The following is a 21,527-nucleotide window of genomic DNA, read 5'->3' as shown; positions in this document are numbered from 1 at the left end:
ACGCTTACATCCCACCACTTAACAATATCAAGTAATAGATTTTAGGACATAGAAATAAATAAAGTAATTCCATGTACAAAAAGAATCAACAGTTGATTGGACATTAAAACAATTCCAAAATGTTTATAAACTAAATACTAATACTAAATAATATTTTTTAAAACCTTTTGTAAACTCTTTACAAAACGTATCACCTATCTGGATTTCGTCCAACCATGTACAAATACTCATTTGATATTCGATCTCAGGTACATTGATTCCTTGTCGAACATCTATTTCATTAATAGTCAAACACTATGAATCCAATGCACCGATTTCATCAGAGAAAGATCAACCGCTAATCCATTAAAGACTCATAAATGTCTACGTGTAACGATAAGGACCTCTCAAGTCAGGGAACTAATCGTAAGCTACTGAAGAGAATTTTATTTCACAAACATTTATTAGTAAACCATTCAAGATTCGCATGTGATCCAGTTCAATGTATACACGTATGTACACCCACACTTGTGTTTCAAAATAAATATCCCTAACAACACATTGTGACGACGGTATAAACAAAATACCCAATTTTGTCTCTAGCCATGAACACTTTTAGGTTAAAACCTATAGACAACCAAAGCTCATAAATAACATTCAATCATAAACATAAATAAATTATTTATTAATTAATTTGATGGACACACTTCCAACACATTTAGCTTTTCGAACCGATGGAATCATGCTCTACATCAAGTAGCATGATTATGCAAATGTTGGTGCATTAAGAGAGTCAAAAAGAGCCACTTTAATCAGTATGCATATCAACAACTGCTATGATAAATAAGAGTTTAAAAACTCGGAATCAGACCTATGGACTCCACCATTCCAAATTCAAATCGGGATTAGATCAGTAGGAATTGGCCCAAGGATAAATTATAACCCTTGAAGTTGGATTCGAGATTAAGAAGCAATGATTTTCATAGATTTCTGATTTTTGGAGTTTTTATTCAAAAGACTTACAGATCTTACTACAAGAAATAAGTTCAAACGAGGGGCTTGGAAATCAAGCATAATCAGAATTAGGGTCAGATGATTCTGGTCCAATCCCTTAAATTATGGCAAAAGGTGTCCACAACACAGGATACATTTTCTGTATCTCATGAACAACTTTCACTACAGCAGAGGCAATATTTTCTTCAAGTCTATTTCATAGACAGTTCATTTCTAAAAATTTCGCAATTTAATTAGAACAAAGAACACATTCAGGGGGTTCCTAACCCAACGAGAATTAAATACAGAATTGGGAAGGACTCATCCCTGTTATGTAAATGACAAAATTTTACCTGAACAGTATATACAACATACTGTTCATACCAAGATTATGACAAACATAAACAGGCCCAATAAGCCTCCAAAAGTTTGAATTCAGAATTATCTAAGATATCTTGTGTGGAAGTGATCATGCAGAATTTGGTGTTATTTGCCTACCTGAAATGCAAATATTGGCAGTTAGTCACTAGCAGCTCAAGATCAGGATTTTTTTTATTTTTTATTTTTGGGGGTGGGGTGGGGGGGGGGGGGGAGTGGGAGGGGGAGGAGAGATTGGCAATGGTGTGTACAAAAATAAAAGACTAAGAATAAATTCATGCACAAATCAATCATTACCGCAACAGTGTTCAGAGTGGGCAGTGTTAGTTGATTCTAAGAATATACAAACAGGGCAGGAGGATCTAAGCGGGTGGCAGGGGACGCCGGCAAGTGGGGCATTCCATCTTTATATCCATCCACCTTTGTAAACAACCAGAGTGGAAGAAATGGTCACATGGTGTAACCTGTGGGAGGATGTGTATCTGAGTGAGTTCATGGGTCCAAAAATAGTCACCACATATTTGGGGAAAGAAACAAAAAATAAAAAAAGAGAGATCTGACAAGAATGTGAAAGAAAATATCCATGAAGATCTCAACAAATACCATGCAGTCATTGGGCCGTTGTGTAAGATCAATGGCAGTCATGCAAATGACACAGTCAGTAGCATGAGTTGTATCCTGATCAAATCTTCTATAATAGCTATATTTCTCAGGTAAAATCTGCCAGCCATCAAAGCAAAGTTAGTGTAAACAATGATCACAGTTCATTTTGCATACAAACAGAGTGGCGGAGAGATAGTAACAATTCATATAGCTTCTAGTGGGAACATTGCACAGTGGCTTGACAACTAAACAGCATGCTGGTCATATAATGCAGTGATGACCTCCTTGAACAAGGAAACTTGTTTTCATCATCTAACTAATTGTGGACCCTGATTCTGATGAGTAACAACCATGGGAGGGCAAAGAATCTTTAATCATACATTCTACCTGAGGGATGCTAGCCATAAAAGCGAAGGTGTCTTATAACAATTTACAAGGCCCAGTCACACATTCTACCTGAGGGGTACTAGCCATAAAAGCAAAGGCGTCTTATAACAATTAACAGAGGCAGTATGGTTTCAAGGCATGTGTCCAGGAAACCAGGCAACCACCTTTTAAAACGGATATGATAATATGCCTTTTAAATTGGTATTTATGCTAATTGTATGCATGCATTTTGCTTCATACACACAATTACAATATACATGCTGTAGACTCTACCACCACTCAATTGTATGCAAAAATCTTGCATACATGAACACAAAAAAATTTAATTGTATAATCATATTTTTATTTTTGGGGGCTGGCTTACAAAGTTGGCTCCTTCCCTTCCAGATACTCAAAAGTAAGATCAATTGCAGGACACTTAAATCCGACAGAAATCACATTCCAAACCCAGAGAAATTGACCTTAACATTCCTCCCCATATCAAACATGTCTTGAACCAGCAGGTCGTTTGGTAGCAGTTGAATTAAAACAGTTTATCAGGCAATTTCAAAGTCAACTGGCCATGCCACTTTCCCAGATCAACTACACGTTTTAACAACATTGGCTGGTATAATTCAAAATAATAGCATGCTGTTGATATATATAAGTAACATTGAAGAGTTAGTGATGATGTCCATTAAAGAGACCGATATATTAAGTATACTGACAGCAAGAAAGGACACAATCTTGCATGAAGATAATTTTTTTTTTAATTCAAAAGAGCGTCCCAATGCACGAGGCTCCCACTACTGCAGGGTTTGGGAGGGGAAAATGCACTCAGCCTTAGCCCCTGCTTCACAGGAGAGGCTTTTTCCAAGATTTGAACCAGCAACCAACAGGTTGCAATAGCACAACTTAACCATTGCATGAAGATAATAATGTGAGATAATTCAAACCTGACGGGGAATGAACCACCGAGATCCGAGATAGTGTTGGGAAAGAAGAATTGATGCTTGAAGTCCCATGAATAACCCCAAACATATGCACCAGTTCTTGTCATGTTCAATTCGCATGAAGTTATTTGGGCAACCGAAGACATATAATGGAATTGCAAGCCGTGTGACTGTCACGCCTACTATGTAATGAGGATGTAATGGTTTCCTCGAATCACGGACAACATTAGTGATGATTTGAGGTATCCAAAAGGAGTATAGAAGTAGAAGAATCGGCCGTAGATAATTATGAAACTCATACATGGCTAAAATTCCTCCTAGAAGAATCCCATCTGCAAATAAAGGTATTACTGTTAAATATGAAGATTCAACAGACATCCCGGCCATCACATCTTAAGACCATATCAAAGTCTGTTACATAATGATAGTCATCTTTGACAAGGAAATAAACAAACACACTGAAATTAGCTTTGTCCTTTTTGGAAAAAGAAGGTCATCATGGAATTATGTCTTTTCTTTGAAATGTATAAAAAAATTTATTGTCACTAACTTGAAATAAAAAAATAAAAAAACTATGGGTTGGCCAAAAAGCATTAATTGCCCAAGCATGGAAGTTTTTTATCAAAAAATTTTCTGGGCAGATTCACACTGATGGAGTATCGCACTGTAGAGAGAACAATCAGGTACAAAACACTGAGAAGTCCGGATACAACAATCAGGAAATGAGAACCAGATAACATGAATATGATGATCCTAACAAATTTGATAGAAAAATTAGACTCAATTATTTTAACAGCTATCTGCAATGAACCTATTTTCAGGCATTCAAAGCTTATTTTAAATGGATACCAAAAAAGATTGCAGCATCCTGCAGGGATCAACAAAAAAGACTGATATCACCCATTGGGTGAAGCATGTTTGGCCATTATAAAGTATGACAAACATAACACTGCGGCTCATCAGAAGAACACACAATGCGACATGGCACACAGGTATAGACACTGGTAACCTACTTAACAAGGACAAACTTATTTGTCATGTTCTGGCCATATCCACCTGTTTTGGACACCGACACAGATTTCTACGCAACTGGGTAATTCATTTTTTTTTTATTTAAAAAAAAAAAGGGTTCATCTGCAGTAGGTGATTGTTTATAGGAATGGCATTGCCCTCATAGGATTAGCATCGTGGGGTGGGGGGACAGTGATTGCCTACAGGCTACAGAAAAACAAGTTACACAAATTACCATGAAGAGGAAACTGGTAGAAGTCATGTAATAGGGGTGGTTTAGGAACTAGTCCCATTACTAGTTGCCTTATTATGTAATTCTGTTGTTTCTACTTTATTTCTCTTATACCTCCCTAGGGAGGTGGATGCAATTCTCTTTATTATGTTTGAAGTAATATAGGTGTATGGAGAAGTCTCTCCAACACAATCGATTACACCCTAAAATATTCTCTTCTCTCTTCTCTCTTCTCTTGCCATCTTCTTCCTCCCCCAACTTCTTCCTTCTCTCTTACTTACCTTCTCAGCCTAAAATCTAACTTGGTATCAGAGCAGGCTCAAGGTTTGAGAGTCGTGTTCAGTCCCTGTTCCCATTCTTTCTCTTCTCTTTGAAATCCTTTGCGCCCAAGGATTCCAAAGAGGAGATTCCTATGTAAAGCTTTACTTAAAGAGTATGGAATAGGCTCATTCTAGCCTCTTTAGATGATTGAAGGCCCTACTTGAGCTGTTTTGAAGCTCCCTTGAAGATCTGGGTCTCACCCAGCTGCTGCCAGCAGTTCCGCCAGGTTCAGGTTGCAGGTTCTTTCTTCTCTTCTCTCGGCTTGTGTTCGTGTCTTGGTTTGGTCCACTAGCATCGCCCTAGGACACCTATAATGATGACTATGTCCTCCCTTGCTGATTGAAGAAGCCATATGAGCAGAACTCTTTTTAGTGGGATCCTATGTACTGCCAAGGTAAAGCCGAGAGTGTATAGCCTCTGTTTTTCTTACATTTAAGCTGCAGTTTGATGCTCTCTTGGTTGAGAAATGTGTATGCACAGCCTTTGTGAGGCGTTTCCTCTTGTTTGAAGTTGATGCTACTCCTTGCAAGCTTTGTGGTACAGTGTTATCAGGGATTACCTGCTGGAATGATGTTGAAATGCACTAGAAGTGCTTGATTTAAGTCTTCTTAAGGATTTGCTGCTGGGACTGCTTCGGCAGTGTGCTATCCTAGTTTGTTTATTGGATTTCTTGCCTGTTTGGGTTGAGTGTGTACTCCCCACTTGTCTTTGGTGTTTTTGTTTATTGTCAAGTGTCATTTCCCTGCCATCATGCCTGATTCGGATACATCTATGCTGGTACTGCTGATTCACAGCCAACTACTGTTGTTCCTCAGTTGGCTTATAAGAGTACTCACCAACAAATTTCTTTTGTGAAGCTTGATGGTACTAATTACTTGGATTGGTCACATTCTGTGAGACTTTCCCTTAGGAGTAGGGGAAAACTTGGATATATCACAGGTACTATCAAGGCTCCAGCAGCTGGTTCACCTACTTTTGATAAATGGGAGACTGAAAATTCTACAGTTATGACATGGTTGATCTTCTCCATGAAGCCCGAGATTGGGAGAAGGTTTATAAGGAAAGAAACTGCCAAAGCTATTTGGGATAGTGTCTCTGTAGCCTTTGACAGAGTAGGTGACACTGCCAAGGTCTATCAGCTCCATCAAAAAATTCACTCATTGAAGCAGGGTGACAACACTATTTCTGAGTACTACAGTGCGTTTCTTAGTCTTGTAGAGGAGTATGACCACTACAAGGACCTTCATTTGACCAACCCAGAGGATGAAGCAAAGGTGTATCTGACTCTTGAAAAGGAGCATGTCTTCTCTTTACTTGGTGGTCTAAACCCTGACTATGAGCCAGGTAGACTCCAGCTGTTAGGCCGGTCTCCTCTTCCCTCTCTTAGTGAAGTCTATAGTTACTTGCAGAGTGAGGAGACCCGACGGCTTACTATGGCACCACCACCAGCATCATCTCATGAGAGGTCAGCCCTCAATTCCAATTCTTTTCGGGAGATCCGTGGAGGTGGTAGAGGCCAAGGGCCTAACCGTGAGGAAGCCAGTGCTGTGGAGACAGTTGGTGCCAATGGAGTTGGGCGAGACAGATTTATATGTGATCATTGTGGACGCACTTGACACACCAAGGATAGGTGTTGGTCTCTCCATGGTCGCCCTCCTGCTACACATCGTCGTGGTGGCCGTAGAGGGGGAGCTCGAGCTCATTCTGCGACGACTGAGGCTGATGCCCCACAGGATGACTCTACCTTTATGGATGCAGTGGTTCGCAGGGTTGTCACAGTTGAGCACATCTTCTACATCTAGTGTGGATGGCTCCTCATCATCCTCAGCTTTACAGGTCTCCACCTCAGCCTCTACTGCCGCCCAGTCTTGGGTCATTGACTCTGGTGCCACAGACCACATGACTGGTACGTCTCATTATTATAATTCCTATACCATTTGCTCTGGTAAGGATAAGGTTAGGGTAGCTGACGGCTCCCTTTCCTCCATATCTGGTGGGGGTAATATCCCTGTGACATCATTTATTTCCCTCACTTCTGTTCTTCGTGTCCCTAACCTTACACTGAATCTTTTATTTGTGAGTCATCTGACTAAATCTCTCAACTGTTGTGTCACATTTTTTCCTTCTCACTGTCTTTTTCAGGATTTGGTGACGAAGAGGATTATTGGTAGTGGACGTGAGGAGCAAGGCCTCTATCTTTTTTACCCACAGCTCATTCCTATATGTGTAGCCGTAATGATAGTAGTTTTGTGGATTCTGTTATGTTATGGCATCATTGTCTTGGCCATCCATCTTTTGTTGTAATGAGGAAACAATTGCCTCACGTATTTTCTTTTATTGCCTCTTCTCATGTTTTTCAATGTGAACCATGTATGTTTGCCAAACATTGTCGATCTTCATATCCTCATCATGGTAATAAAACTGTTGCTCCTTTTCATATTGTGCATACTGATGTTTGGGGTCCTTCCCCTACTACTTCTTTATTTTGCTATCATTACATTGTGTCATTTGTTGATGATTTTTCACGTGCCACATGGACTGTTCTTCTGAAGCATAAGAGTGATGTTTGTGATGCCTTTCAGAATTTTTATCAAATGATTCTTACTCAATTTAAGACTCGCATCAAAATTGCCCAATCTGATAAAGGGGAGAGTACATGTTTGGTGGCCTTCAAACCTTCTTTACTACTCATGGCATTATCCATCAGCTAGCGTGTGTTGACACGCCCCAACAAAATGGGGTTGCTGAGAGGAAAAATCGCCACCTATTAGAGGTCACCCATAGTCTCTTGTTTGGAATGCATGTCCCCAAGACCTTTTGGTCTGTGGCCCTTCTCACTGCCTCCTTTCTCATCAATCGCATGCCTACCAAGCTTCTTAATTTCAAATCTCCCTTGGACATCTTATCTCCCAAGTCCTCTGTTTTTTCTCTTCCCCCTAGAGTCTTTGGCTGTGTTTGTTATGTGCATGTTAACAAATCTGCTCGCACGAAACTTGACCCCAAAGCTCTCAAGTATCTCTTCCTTGGGTACTCTTCTACTACCAAGGGGTACAAGTGTTATCACCCTTCTTCCCGTCGATGTATCATTTCCAAGGATGTTACCTTTCTTGAGTCTGTCCCTTTCTTTGTCCCTTCTCAGCATCCTCTTCAGGGGGAGAATTGTGGGTGTGAACAGGCTACTGATGATTTCTTCCTTTCTCCTCTACCTACATCTCCTTTTATGCTTGACATTGGAAAACACAGGACTGTAGATGTGGTTGAGGTTGATGATCAACCAGGGGGGAATACAGATTTGGTTGTTGAAAGTGGTTCTAGTAAGGAGAAGGATTACCACATTACATACAAAAAAGGTGAAGGCTTGCATAATACAAGAAAGAAGACCTACCAAGAGTCCTCTTCAGATCCAGATCCACATCTTGAGATTCATTCTTCTCAATCAGGTGGCATTCCTTCTCCTCCATCTGATTTGGACCTTCCTACTGCTATTAGGAAAGGGAAAAGAACTTGTACTAATCCTATATCCCAGTTTGTTTCCTATGATGCAATCTCTCCTACAGGTCTTGCCTTTATTACTGCTCTCTCTACTGCTTCCATTCCCAAGAATGTCATTGATGCTATGTCTGACCCAAAGTGGAGACAAGCCATGTCTAAGGAAATGATGGCACTTGAGAAGAATGGTACTTGGCAACTTGTGGACCTTCCCAAGGGATGTGTCCCAGTTGGATGCAGATGGGTCTACACGATCAAGTATAAACCTGATAGCAGTATTGAGAGATACAAAGCAAGGCTAGTGGCCAAGAGGTACAATCAAGCCTATGGAATTGACTACCAGGAGACATTTGCCCCTGTGGCCAAGCATAACTCAATAAGAGTTCTTTTATCTTTGGCTGCCAATAAAGATTGGCCTTTATATCAGTTGGATGTGAAGAATGCCTTCCTTCATGGCGACTTGGAAGAGGAAGTGTACATGCAAACTCCACCAGGCTTCAAGATGCCTTCAGCTGAAGGGAAAGTGTGCCTCCTTAAGAAGGTTCTATATGGTCTCAAACAGTCACCAAAGGCATGGTTTGAGCGCTTCCGACAGGCTATTCTGAAGAATGGATATTCCCAGAGCCAAGCTGATCACACTCTCTTTACCAAGCGGAGTAATGATACTATTACAGCTCTCATTGTCTATGTTGATGATATCGTGATCACAGGAGATGATACAACTGAGATAGGTACATTAACGAGCTACTTGGCACAGCAATTTGAGATCAAAGATCTAGGTCCCTTCAAGTACTTCTTAGGAATAGAAATATCAAGGACCAAGAAAGGAATCAACATATGTCAGAGGAGGTTTATTCTTGACTTGTTGACAGAGACAGGGATGTTAGGCTGCAAACCAGCAAGCTCTCCTATTGAGCAGAATCACAAACTAGGAGAGGACTGTGGTCCTTCTCTTGTTGATGCGGGGAAGTATCAAAGGCTAGTGGGGAAGCTTATCTATCTCTCTATGACTCGGCCAGATATCTCTTATGCAGTGGGAGTTGTCAGCCAATTCATGCATGCTCCCAAGAGTGGCCATTTGGATGTTGTGTATCGCATTCTAAGGTATTTGAAGTACTCTCCAGGGAAAGGACTGTTGTATGCAAGGCACAACCACTTGAGAGTGGAAGGTTTCACAAATGCCGATTGGGCTGGTTCCATTACAGACAGGAGATCTACCTCCGGCTATTGTACCTTTGTGGGAGGTAACTTAGTCATATGGAGGAGTAAGAAACAACATGTTGTAGCCAGATCTAGTGTCGAGGCAGAATTTAGAGCTATGGCACATGGAGTGTGTGAACTCATCTGGCTAAAAAGACTTGTTCAGGAACTGGGATTTGACACTGAAGGACCCATGAGGCTGTACTGTGACAACAAGGTTGCCATCAGTATTGCTCACAATCCTGTTCAACATGACCGGACTAAGCACATTGAGGTTGATAGGCATTTCATCAAGGAGAAGATAGACTTTGGATGTATTTGTACTCCGTTTGTGAAGTCTGGTGATCAGTTGGCAGATATCTTCACCAAGGCTCTTGGCTCTCCTCAGTTTAGTTCTCTCCTAAGCAGGCTGGGAATGCATGATATATATTCTCCATCTTGAGGGGGAATGTTAGAAGTCATGTAATAGGGGTAGTTTAGGAACTAGTCCCATTACTAGTTGCCTTATTATGTAATTCTGTTGTTTCTTCTTTATTTCTCTTATACCTCCCTAGGGAGGTGGATGTAACTCTCTTTATTATGTTTGAAGTAATATAGGTGTATGGAGAAGTCTCTCCAACACAATCGATTACAACCTAAAATATTCTCTTCTCTCTTCTCTTGCCATCTTCTTCCTCCTCCAACTTCTTCCTTCACTCTTACTTACCTTCTCAGCCTAAAATCGAACTGAAACATTATTACAGCTGCACTTAGATGATTACCTATAGCAGAAACATAATTATTGTACCCTATATAAAAGGTTGCACATTTAAACATGTTCAACTAAACTTTCGTGCATGTAATCTGTTTGGGACTTTTGAACCTCTTTTTTTTTTTTTTGGGGGGGGGGGGGGTGGAGGAGAGTGATTACCTCAAAGATAAACCTACACTACAAACCACAAATAAAATCTCAGTATTGAATGGAATAAATTACATTCAGAAAAACTACTTACAGAAGCGACTGTAAAGAACGGAAAGCTCTCGTCTCACTGTCTCCCAACCTTCTCCATTACTCAAAGGTCTACTGGCCTTCCATATTGCAAGAAGATATCTCATCTCAAAAATAGAAAAGACAACAAACTTGAAGAAGGCAGCTGTGGCAAAAGCATTAAACAGGGATTCTGCATGCAACCATTGGAATTTTTTCAATTAATGTAAGTAGACCATCATGCAGATAATAGGACTAGTCAAACAAATCATAAATATGAGGCAAGAAACCAGGAGATTATTAGTACACGGTCATACTCAAGGTGTAGAGTATCTGTATCGGGTATCGTATCGTAAGGGTGATTTTAAGAGACATATCGTATCGTATCGGAGAGAAGCAAGATATGCTAAAGATACATATAGAAATGGTCAAGAAGCATACCGAAATGCTTAGTATATATGCAAAATATAGTTTTGAACATAAAACACTATAAATAAGTAATAAGTAAAATACATCATGTATAAAAAGGAGAACAAAGTACAATGAGACAAATGCATTTTATAGATTATATATAAAGGATGAGGTTTCTTACTTGTACTATTACCAAATTATTTTAGGTATTGTTTCAGCACCATATCGTATATGTACTTTAAAGATACAATGCATATCGGTTAGTATTGGCAGATACGGAAGGATGCTTAAAACCTGGGTCCTAATGCAGGCTTCGGTACTCAAGGAGTCCTCAAGTATGACTACCTAAATATGTGTGGAGACATATCTGTGGTAAGGAATGAAACCGACATTCAATGTATACCACATAATAGATCTACAGAGTCAAGTATCAGAAGAAGATGATGATCTCAATCACTGGAATTAACTACACCCTTTGGATGGCAGAAACTTCCCCATAAATGATTGAGAAGAAAGAAGATTGTGATCAGATTGCCAAAACTCACCCTACCATGCATCTTAGATCTTTGGAAGGCTCAGAGAATGGGGAGTATTCAGTGGAGTCTTCAGACCCCGCATCCTTTCACCATCCCCTGTCTTGGTGAATGTAATGAAGGAAACCCAAACTTCCAGACACCCTATTCACAATAATTGCCAAAGGACAAAATAAGTGCTGAAATTATGCTTGCAATGGAAGCAATGAAAAGAAAGAGCGTCCCAGTGCACGAGACTCCCACTACTGCAGGATCTGGGAGGGGCAAATGTACACAGCCTTACCCAAATGTTATGGAGTTGGATGAGTCAAGACTGTAAAGAAGAGGGAAGAAGACATGGTCTATGATGCATGCACCAATCGGATGGACTATGGAGTCTATGTATGGAAAAGAACAAAGCTTTCAAAATTATGCTGAACCAGCTATCAGAGGTGACTGCCAGAGCTAAGGAAATGATGTTTTTTGGGATCATTTCGTGAAGTATCATCAGGTCTGTCTGTCTCCTACATCACACATGACTGGAAAAACTTATTTTTCCCCTTTTGGGTGTAGTTTCCTGCTTTTTTCAAGGGTTAGCTTTTGGGCCCCTCAAGGCAAAGTGGCCTTTTCATCATTAAAAGTTCTAGCTTATGAAAAAGAGCATCCCAGTGCATGAGGCTCCCCTACTGCAGCGTCTGGGAGAGGCAAAGTTCTAGCTTATAAAAAAAAAAAGAGTAAATAAAAACTACTAGTTGGCATGCCTTTCTTGAATTATTAACTCATTATATTTTCTGTATACAAAAGAGGTGATTCCTTTCTAATTCAAGTAACTTTACATCTTTACCAAACATCATCTTTGCCACCTGCCCACCTTATGTTTTGTGATACAACACTCCGGACGCTTTATCAAACATATTAAATAATATCCAGTCATTATTGTCACAAAGATAGTTATTACTTATTAGGGAGAAAGTGATGATTTCAGCATCCAACCCAACACTACCTCATTGTGTCCAAAAACTGAACAATGACCCCGTAGCAAGGTTGAACAAATATGAAGCAAAAAAATGAACTTTTTATTGGAGAGAAACATTTCATACATAAATTGTAAAACTTTGCTGATACCATAGGACATTCCTCAAGTAAATCATGACATTGACTGTTAGACATAGTGGTCAAACTATTTGGGTTGCCAACACTTGGGCCTAAACAACATGGTCTTAGATCATAAAACTCCATGATTGATGAACCATTTGACCAATTCATAAACTGTTAAGCAGAAGATCAGACCAGATTATCTGGTCAAAACAACTTACGACTCGTTTTTCATTTTGTTCTCTTATAATTGTTAATTGCATCAACATCAGGTCCCAGACCATTTGTACCATACGGTCAGACAACAGCGGGAATGTTTCTGAGCTGGATTTTTTTTTATTTCTGTTCTTGGGGACCACTTCTGGAGGATAAAAACGTATTTGGCAACATGTTGAAAGAAGTGTTTCTGAAGCAGAAAAGAAACCAACAAAAAAACTCGTTTGGAAGGCATTCGATTAATAACAGAGCGTAGTAAACTAGCAAACCAGAGAAGGAGAAGATGAAGTGAGAAGAGAGAGAGAGAGTAAACCAGCAAACCAGCGAAGGAGAAGATGAAGTGAGAGAGAGATATTCCTTCCATCGCACCAGTCAAATATTTAAAGTATTCCGATTACATACTCTTAGTATCAATCCTACTAAGAATAGAAGTTTAGTTACAATGAAAACAAACAACTAACTAACCCTAAAGCATAATTACAAAAGGAAACAATAAAGGAAATAATAGATAAAGACATCTAAGCTATTAGACAAGAAATATCCCATGGTACACTGGTCCATGCATGTCCATGGACCAGCACCTCACGCTATACACTCTAACATGCACAATAACTGAAACAATTCTGTTAAGAACTGAATCAAATAGGGAAGACATTAATCTTTTTTTTTTTTTTTTTTGGTTGAAGGGAAGACATTAATCAATCAAATAGAAGGGATACACAAGATAAAACCAGATTAAGAATTGAATTCTGAAAACAAGACAAGCTGCACGGTGAAAAGAAGATTAAAAAAAATAATAACAAAAAGTCCCGTTCCATAAAAAATTAATAGCCAACCCAGGTCAACAAAACAAAAAAATAACATAGTACAAAACAGAGGGATGATCAAATCCATGCTCAAGACCCGCCTGGGGAGGGGGCACCAGATATAGCAAACAGGCATCTCAGGCTGAGTCAATTGTTGCCCAGGAAAAATAATACATAGCAATGCCAGCTTGAATGCCCCTTGTAGCTACTTCTTTGTACCCAACTAAAAAAACCCAGATATAATATTCACTTATAATGACAAAATACATTGCTATGAGAAAATACTAGGCGGCAAAAGCCCGCCATGTCAAAGTACCCAGCAAGAATGCAGCCCCAATTCCTGAAAGCGATATACTAGAGACGAGAATCAGAAAACCCACTATGACTATGAGGATATTACTGAAGAGTGGAAACTGCCATGTGGAGGGTGAGACTCAGATTAGATCAATAACTCCTGAAAAAGCTCCCTGAAGACCTTGTTCAGGAATAGCAAGGGGCTTCACACGAAACATCTCAGGAGCCTTAGATTTCAAGTAGAACTTGTGGGTTGCAGTTGGGAAAGCAAAACTGTATTTGGTGATACGAGTCTTGCGCATTGGGAAGGTGGAAGTAGTTGAAAATTAAGAACCGAAGCTGTCATCAAAACTTCAGTAAGGGACTTTTTCAATAGACCCAATTGACAATCTTCATGCTTGTGAATCTCAGTGTAGGCTTGAAAAATAAAAAAGAGGAAAATCGTAGTTTTTCACTTTTCACTTTTCAACCAAGGTCAGCCAAAACCAAAATATCAACCGGGCCAGCCCCTCCCCCAACTCCCCCCCCCCCCCCACCACCGTCCCCCAGGATACTACGATCCCAAGAGGAAACACAGAATGGAAAGTAGTGACACGGTGTATCATCGTACTTCACAAGGGCATTCAAGCTGCATTGCAAGGGTAACGATTGACTCACCAGTTGATCGTACCAAATGGCAGAAAAAGATCCAAGTTTTTTTTTTTTTTGGGAGGGGGAGGGGTAACAAAGATAATTTCCACCCAATCTGGCACAAACCTATCTGTTCATCTCCATTTTTCGATACACTGTTACACAGAGCAGTCCTTTGTGTGTGAGAGAGATGGAAGAGATGCAGAGAGATAGAAGAGAAAGATTTTAGGTCACCGTTGTTTTCCAATAAAAAGCACATAGCAGAGAGATGTAGAGAGATTGGAAAGAGATAGAGAGATGGGAGAGAAGCAAAGAGAGTGAAGAGAGAGATGGAGAGAGAGGAAGATGAGGTTTGAATCGGGGGTTGCATTATTTGTTTCTTTCAAAGTGTTACCGAAACAATAGAACCATTTCATTTTTGTTTCTTGTTTCTGTTTTATTCTTGTTCCAAATGCCCAGTTCATTCCACAGGAACACAAAAACGAAAGAACAGTGGAAACACTCCGCTGGAGTGTTATCAAACAGCGCCTAGATCACAAGGTTCAAATTGCCTGGATTCCTGTCAAAAAAAAAATTGTTTGGCCTGGATTCCTGTCAAAGTTTTATTACATTAGCTAATATACTTGTAATGATGATTTACACAACTTACCAACTAATATTCCTGCAGTTAGATGTAAAAGACAAAGATAAGCATCCATGATGGCCTGTTGCCCAATCATTAAAATTGAAACTTTAGCTGCTCCCTGAAAAAGAATGGCATCATCATTAGACTTCTTCTGTGAACCGGGATTTATGTACGTTGTTACAACCGTTATCCCAAAAGCTTAAGCAATTAAGAAGGGCACACAACAATGTATATCAACACCCCCCACACGTGCAGGCCCACACACATAGGGCTATGTGCATGGATCGAAGACCCGACCTCCTAGCTCTAATAGCATGTTACAACCGCTTATCCCAAAAGCTTAAGCTATTAGGAAGGGGACATAACAATTTTTATCAACATATGTATGTATATATATTTTGAGAAAGTCTTCAACGATTGTGAGAGAATCTTACAGATTGGGTGTTGCTATGTTCCATTTGTCGAATTAACAGAAGAACTTGAAGGAAAGAGACCTGAAGGGAAATGCTAAGGATTCCACCCAAAAAAAATTGGTAAAAAGAAATAAAGGTGGCAAAGAAAAAATCAGAGTAATGACTTATAAAGGATACGAAGGTGACCATCAAGGTATAGTTGACTGCTTTGTTGTAGTAGACCTCAATGTTGACAGAAGTAGCATTTAATACTATGGATGAGAAGCACTCTCCCTCATCATCAGAAGTTTGGCTCTCTATTAATCCCTGCAACTGATAACGATCATGATCTCCATCTACAATAAGGAACAGCAAATCAGTATATCTTTAGAACAAGAATATGCCATAAAAAACAATGAGATGAGAATCATATGCTCCATAATTCATAACATTGCAATGTTCATTAAGGATATGCCTGATATATGGAATGAAGAGATTGTGCATGTATTTGATTTATTGCTGTTCAAATCCATTAGATTAAAAAACATTACAAATCTCATAGAAAAGTATATAAGTATCTGAAAACAAGAAAGAGATGAAACATCTGGAAAAAGGAAACAAAGTACATAAGAGATGCACCATAACCATCACACAATAATCTTAAGGTTATGAAGACATTTTGGTCATCACACTTATCGATGCATGTAATGTCAGCCCACAGTCAACAGTCAATACAGGTTAAGCTCAAATTATTCCATTAAGCTGAGCTGCACAAGGTATTGTCTGAACTCTGAAGCCTGCTAAAACTTCACTAGAGGCCTCACTAAAGTAAGCCTGCTGAAACCTAGGCCCAGGTCAGTCAGCTTGTGGGCTGGTCCAGGGTGGGTTCAAGCTGGCTCAGCACATTGTATAGACCTAATTTTACAAGAAGTTCACACTTATATGCATTCTGAGATTGTGTCAACAAAATACAACAATACATTTGAAGTGAAAATAGAGGAAAAGAGGTGATGTAGATAAGTCACAGGATTTAAATACAGCCGCAGGAACCAGCAAGCAAGAAAAAAGGATCAGGTCCATGGGGTTTGAAGCAGGCAGCCAAAGACTGGACAATTCAGCTCATAGGGGCTGTAATTAGCTTAGTAGTTGCTTTATTTTCTTTCCTAGTTCAATTAGGAATAGTTTATTTAATTTCTGTTTTATTTCAGTTTAAGTTACATAGAGTACTCCTAATCAGAATAGGAGTTCTTATTTTCTATAAATACATCGTATGGCTCATTAGCTAAGCACGATTTGATTATTGAATAAGAAAGAGTTGCCTTTGGCATGGGATCTATGAGACACAGTGGGGGGTGAGATACCAAGACATGAGATAGGTTATTCTTCTCTTTTCTTCCTTCTGTCCTCTGTTTTACCGCCAACCAGGTTCTGTTCTGAACTTTAATCGATTGCTATACTACTGCTAGGCTGTTTTCCTTCTGCTCTTAATAGGTTCAATCACTTTTCTATCTAATAATATATTCCATTGATCTGTACTTGTCACATTGCATCAGAATAGGGTGATTTTGTAGCCTGCGGTTACTCTGTTTTACTTTAAATTTCCAGAATATAATGTTTATGCACCTGAACCTGTTCTGCTAATCAGATTGATCCAAAACTTTGGAATATTATAGGTTATCCAAGACAGCCACTCGACCCCGGTTTTGTGCTGATCTGATTCTCAGATTTGTTTCTACTTATAAATCTCCTAAGTTCTTACTTTTGTGATTTCAGATCTGAAGTTTGATTGAGTAATCTCAATCCCACCATTGGATTCTGTTGACCATAGGTTAAGCAATCAAGGAGTGAAACTCGTCCTGAGTTTTGGAGGATTTTGACCTACTGATTTGATTTAATTTCAATTCTCCTATTCGCTGGAAATTTGATTTCAGATTTGAAATTCTTCAATTACACTGAACTATCCATTATCTCTCTCTAATCTTCTGAAGGGTGTCTAACCCAATTGTTTGTGATTGAATCCTAGAGTTTGTCCTTCATCTGAGAAGGTTGACTTTGAGTGATTTGACTGTGTTCTTGAGATCCTGTTGTGAGATTAGTTCTAGTTAATTTTTACAGATCTGGTCTTCCATTAAGAGGAAAACGGAAAACAAAGACCATGTCAATTTTCTTTCAACTAAGTGTTCCACACCCAACCCAAACAAATGACAAATCACATAACAAGAATGAGCAAGCATAAGATACATAATTCTAGGGGTGTCAATTTCAGGCCCGCAACGATAGAACCGACCCATCCCGACTGATCACATCCCGAAACCAACCGGACCGAATAATAAACATGCCGGTCTCAAAACCGACCGAATAATATTCGGTCGTTCCCGGTCCATGATGGTAGCCCGACTGTACCGACCGAAAGCTATGGCAAAGATAAAGTTTATATAAAATATCGTTATTTTATAACTTACCATCTATAAAGTAACGCTTACATCTTCTGATTTCCGAATCCCGACCCTTACTATTCATAACGTATGGCTGTTTACATCCCTTAATTCCTGAATCCCAAGTTCCCAAGCCGTCTCCATCTCTTTTATCTCTCTCTCTCTCTATTATATTTAGTTCCCAACTCGTGTGCTTTATAATTGAAAAATCCCAACCCATGGCCGACAGCTCTCTTCCCAATTGTGACTGACAACATTAACTCTTCCCTCCCATTATTTTAACTTACATTCTACTTTCTGCCTTCGTCTTCCTCTCCGTTCCAACCTCCCGCTGCAACTCTGCGAGGCGAGGATTTGACACTGCCCTGAGCCGCCCTCCCTCATGGCTCATTGCCTCACACAATAGGCGTCGGCCTTCCTCCAATCGAATTCCAGTCTACAAAAAGATGTGAAAACACTCCATCTCTTCGGTCTTCCTCGTGTTCGGTTTTTGTGAAACTTAAGTTGCAGACGATCTCTCTCTCTCTCTCTCTCGTCATTGGCGAGTTTGGTAATAAAGCTGTGGGCTCTTCCCTTCCCATCTGTTTCACACCGATCTCAACAATACCCTATCGCTACGGCCTCTTTTTCTTTTTTGTTTTTTCTTCCACGCCCGATTAAGCCCGGTAACCAACCGACTGTCAACCAGTCGGCCATGGTGCAGAGTTTTGAAGCCCGACTTCTTAATCGGGCATTCACGGGCTGAGGTCACAAATTGATTGGACCGATCAAAGCCCGACCGAGACCAACCGGTTGACACCCCTACATAATTCTGCAAGGTCCACTCTTAACTTAAAAAAGCATTTTGCACACAAAACATCAAGAGATTGATTGCATTAAAGTCCGTATTGCATCCATAGTGCTCGAACTAAGTGTCTCATCAGATTAGAACGAGTACCGAGGTATAAATTTTGACTTGGCTGTTGTATTGTTATCATTTTAGTTACGGCGATATATAGTTTGCAGATGTCTTTCTGGGTGTCCAAAAAAGCATAAAACTGCAAAATGTAACTTATGCGAGTGTTTCTAACAATGCATCAGCCAGAGAAATTGTTGTTATATGCAGTTAAGAGGAGGCAAAGAATTCATTGACAACTGATGGAAACAGAACAGATAAACCATAGCTAAATGAACTGAAATACCACTTTGGCCCGACGATACACGTGTAATTTGAGCTGCAATTTCTAAATTACAACGTTTCTCCAGATCGTATATAGCTGCTGCAATAAGAAAGAATTAAAAAAATCACTAAAACATGATTCCAAGAAGAATGTATCGTTCAGAATTGTTCATCAAGGAATAGGTTAAAAAAATTACAGTTTTTCCTTCGCCAAGTTTTATCAATAGGAGACTTTTGAAACACCTGAGATGAGAAAACTCCCAGCTGTTCAAAGCAATAAGATACATAACAAGTGAATCTCAAATCCATGTACGCAAAGAATATTAATTACAGATGCAAGATGATAATAACATTCTTTTGTTCACCCCCCACCTGAAACAAACCTGTTTAGGTAAGTTCCTGGTAAGCTATTTGATTATAAATAAACTGTCAGGTTGGACCAGATTGATCGCAGGGTGAGAAGTTACTAGCTGAAACCTACTCATTTATTAAGCAGGTCAGGAATTATTAGGTGGTTTAGGCGGGCAAGGGATATCCGACCTTAGTTGTGGGTCATATATATTGATACCACATATATAACTAAGGTCATATATATTGATACCACATATATATAATACCCACTATTTTAAAACTCATTTCACACTTCTATTGTTGAATGAATTTTTTTGAGTGAATTATTGTTTACTGACTTTTCTAATTGAAGGACTGCTAACTTCACCAAGTCCCATTCTAATAAAATCCTTGAGTCTAACCACAATACTGTGTATCAAAATGTTGTATTCAACAATTTTCTAGCTATTTCTCCATCTCCGACTACAATGTTAACTGAAAACATTAAAAGTTTTCCTTTTAATAATTTTTCATAAAATGAAAGATTTTCAAAAAAATTATTAATAGAACTTTACTAAACAGGAAAAGAGAAGATTTTGTTTGTTTGAAACTCTAAAAATTTCGAACTCTTACACAACATGTATTAGCGGAATCTTAAGGTTTCATATAATTAAAGAGGATGATGCCTGTAGAACCAAAGCAAGTTAACCATAAGAACAGCTATCCTGTATGAAGAACAATAGGTAGCAAGCAATACAGAAACTCATCAATACTCAAGAACTTTTTATACTACCTGGATCCTTTGTTTCCATTGATGTGAAACAATATGGACTCCTTTGAAACAACAAATATAACCATAGTTCATTTCACATGTACCCGACTCCCAACAGGCATATATAATGCATTATTAGATATGAGGACCAGTTAACAGACTTATATTTAGTTATAAATGTAACGTGAAAAATATAAGGCCAGGAAAAAAATGCATGAAATGAAACTATTGACTGATTACCAAGTGATATGGAGTAGCCAAAAAATAATCTTCTTCTTGCCCCAGCTCTCCTTCTTTTCCACTACAAAAGAAAAGAATGGAACCAAAAAGCTTAAGTTTAACAAGATTAAGAAGTAGATAAGTAGCAGTAAAGTGAACTAAGTTACATATCAAACACAAGAACCTGGACAATCAAATGCTTTTCATGATGTAACAAGATCAGCATATTTAAGCTGCATCTACCATTAGCAAAAATTTCATAACACAAGGGAGGATGTTACATGCTTATGTATGCATGACGTATACATGAGAGGTCATGGCTTGCATGGCTTTGTATGGGTTATTTACATGTATTATGGTGATATATATGGTCATTTTAAGAGGTAGTGTTGTGCGTGAGTTGGTTACGGTAACTATCAGTGTTAGTGGGTTAGTTATTTAGATATGGAAGGAGTTATGAGTGGTAGGTTGTGTAACGGCTATACAACCAGCTCTATTTATTAGCAATTACAAATTAAGTATTGAATCCCCTAAAAATTCTCTATTAAGAAAGAGGCTAGGAGACCTCCTAATTATGCCATCTCATTCCCTAAAAATCCTCTAATTTATCTATATTTTCTTCTCTCCTCAAGATAGGTAAGCACGCACAAGCCATGCATGTACCAGAGGACAAGGTCGACTCCACAAAAGCTTATCCTAACTACTTGGGATGGTGAGATAGATCATACACTTCTTCAGTTAAATCAATACCTCTACTTATTTCCTTTACCTTTTTTTTCTATTAAATTAACGCAAACAGAGAACGGTCATATTTCTTTAGGTTTATGAAAGTAAGATGTTTTTAAGGTTAAGATTAATCACCACCAGGAAAAAAAATTGAGACAGGGAGTCTAATGTAGACCAGTCACAAGTGATAACCAGTCAACAAGAAGATCGCAAACTTCAGGTCCAACAACAGTAAATACATCTATCAGTTCTCAGATTTGCAGGAAATTCAGAATAATAAAATATAAAACAAGAAATCAAATAAGGGAAGAAGAAGATAGGGTAGTCTCTCTCAGACTAGGGTCTTTCACCCACGGCCTCTCACCAATGGCATCTCACCATACTCTCTCACAGAGTAAAGCACAAAGCTATGT

General features: G+C 39.1%; 1 protein-coding gene across 3 annotated transcripts in view; it reads right to left on the bottom strand.

Moving 5' to 3' along the window:
* Positions 1-1,203: 1,203 nt before the first annotated feature.
* LOC122640145 (transmembrane E3 ubiquitin-protein ligase FLY2-like) overlaps positions 1,204-21,527 on the bottom strand; it is a 38,608-nt gene continuing 18,284 nt past the window's right edge. Inside the window, exons 5-15 of one of the 3 annotated variants that reach the window (XM_043833295.1) lie at positions 20,410-20,470; positions 19,265-19,331; positions 19,090-19,167; positions 15,672-15,829; positions 15,516-15,575; positions 15,106-15,199; positions 10,518-10,685; positions 3,276-3,604; positions 1,954-2,070; positions 1,648-1,814; positions 1,204-1,470 (exon numbers count right to left, since the gene is read on the bottom strand). In XM_043833295.1, the coding sequence (XP_043689230.1) occupies positions 1,713-1,814; positions 1,954-2,070; positions 3,276-3,604; positions 10,518-10,685; positions 15,106-15,199; positions 15,516-15,575; positions 15,672-15,829; positions 19,090-19,167; positions 19,265-19,331; positions 20,410-20,470 (1,234 nt within the window). In that variant the 3' untranslated portion in view covers positions 1,204-1,470; positions 1,648-1,712. Of the gene's footprint in view, positions 1,471-1,647; positions 1,815-1,953; positions 2,071-2,700; positions 3,066-3,239; positions 3,605-10,517; positions 10,686-15,105; positions 15,200-15,515; positions 15,576-15,671; positions 15,830-19,089; positions 19,168-19,264; positions 19,332-20,409; positions 20,471-21,527 lie in introns of those variants that run through there. The other 2 variants (XM_043833296.1, XM_043833297.1) reach the window with 2 other exon arrangements.

Source organism: Telopea speciosissima, chromosome 9 (genome assembly GCF_018873765.1).
Source record: "Telopea speciosissima isolate NSW1024214 ecotype Mountain lineage chromosome 9, Tspe_v1, whole genome shotgun sequence".
Lineage (NCBI taxonomy): Eukaryota > Viridiplantae > Streptophyta > Magnoliopsida > Proteales > Proteaceae > Telopea > Telopea speciosissima.
Note: the sequence above shows the minus strand (reverse complement) of the source record. Positions and strands in the feature narration are given on the sequence as shown.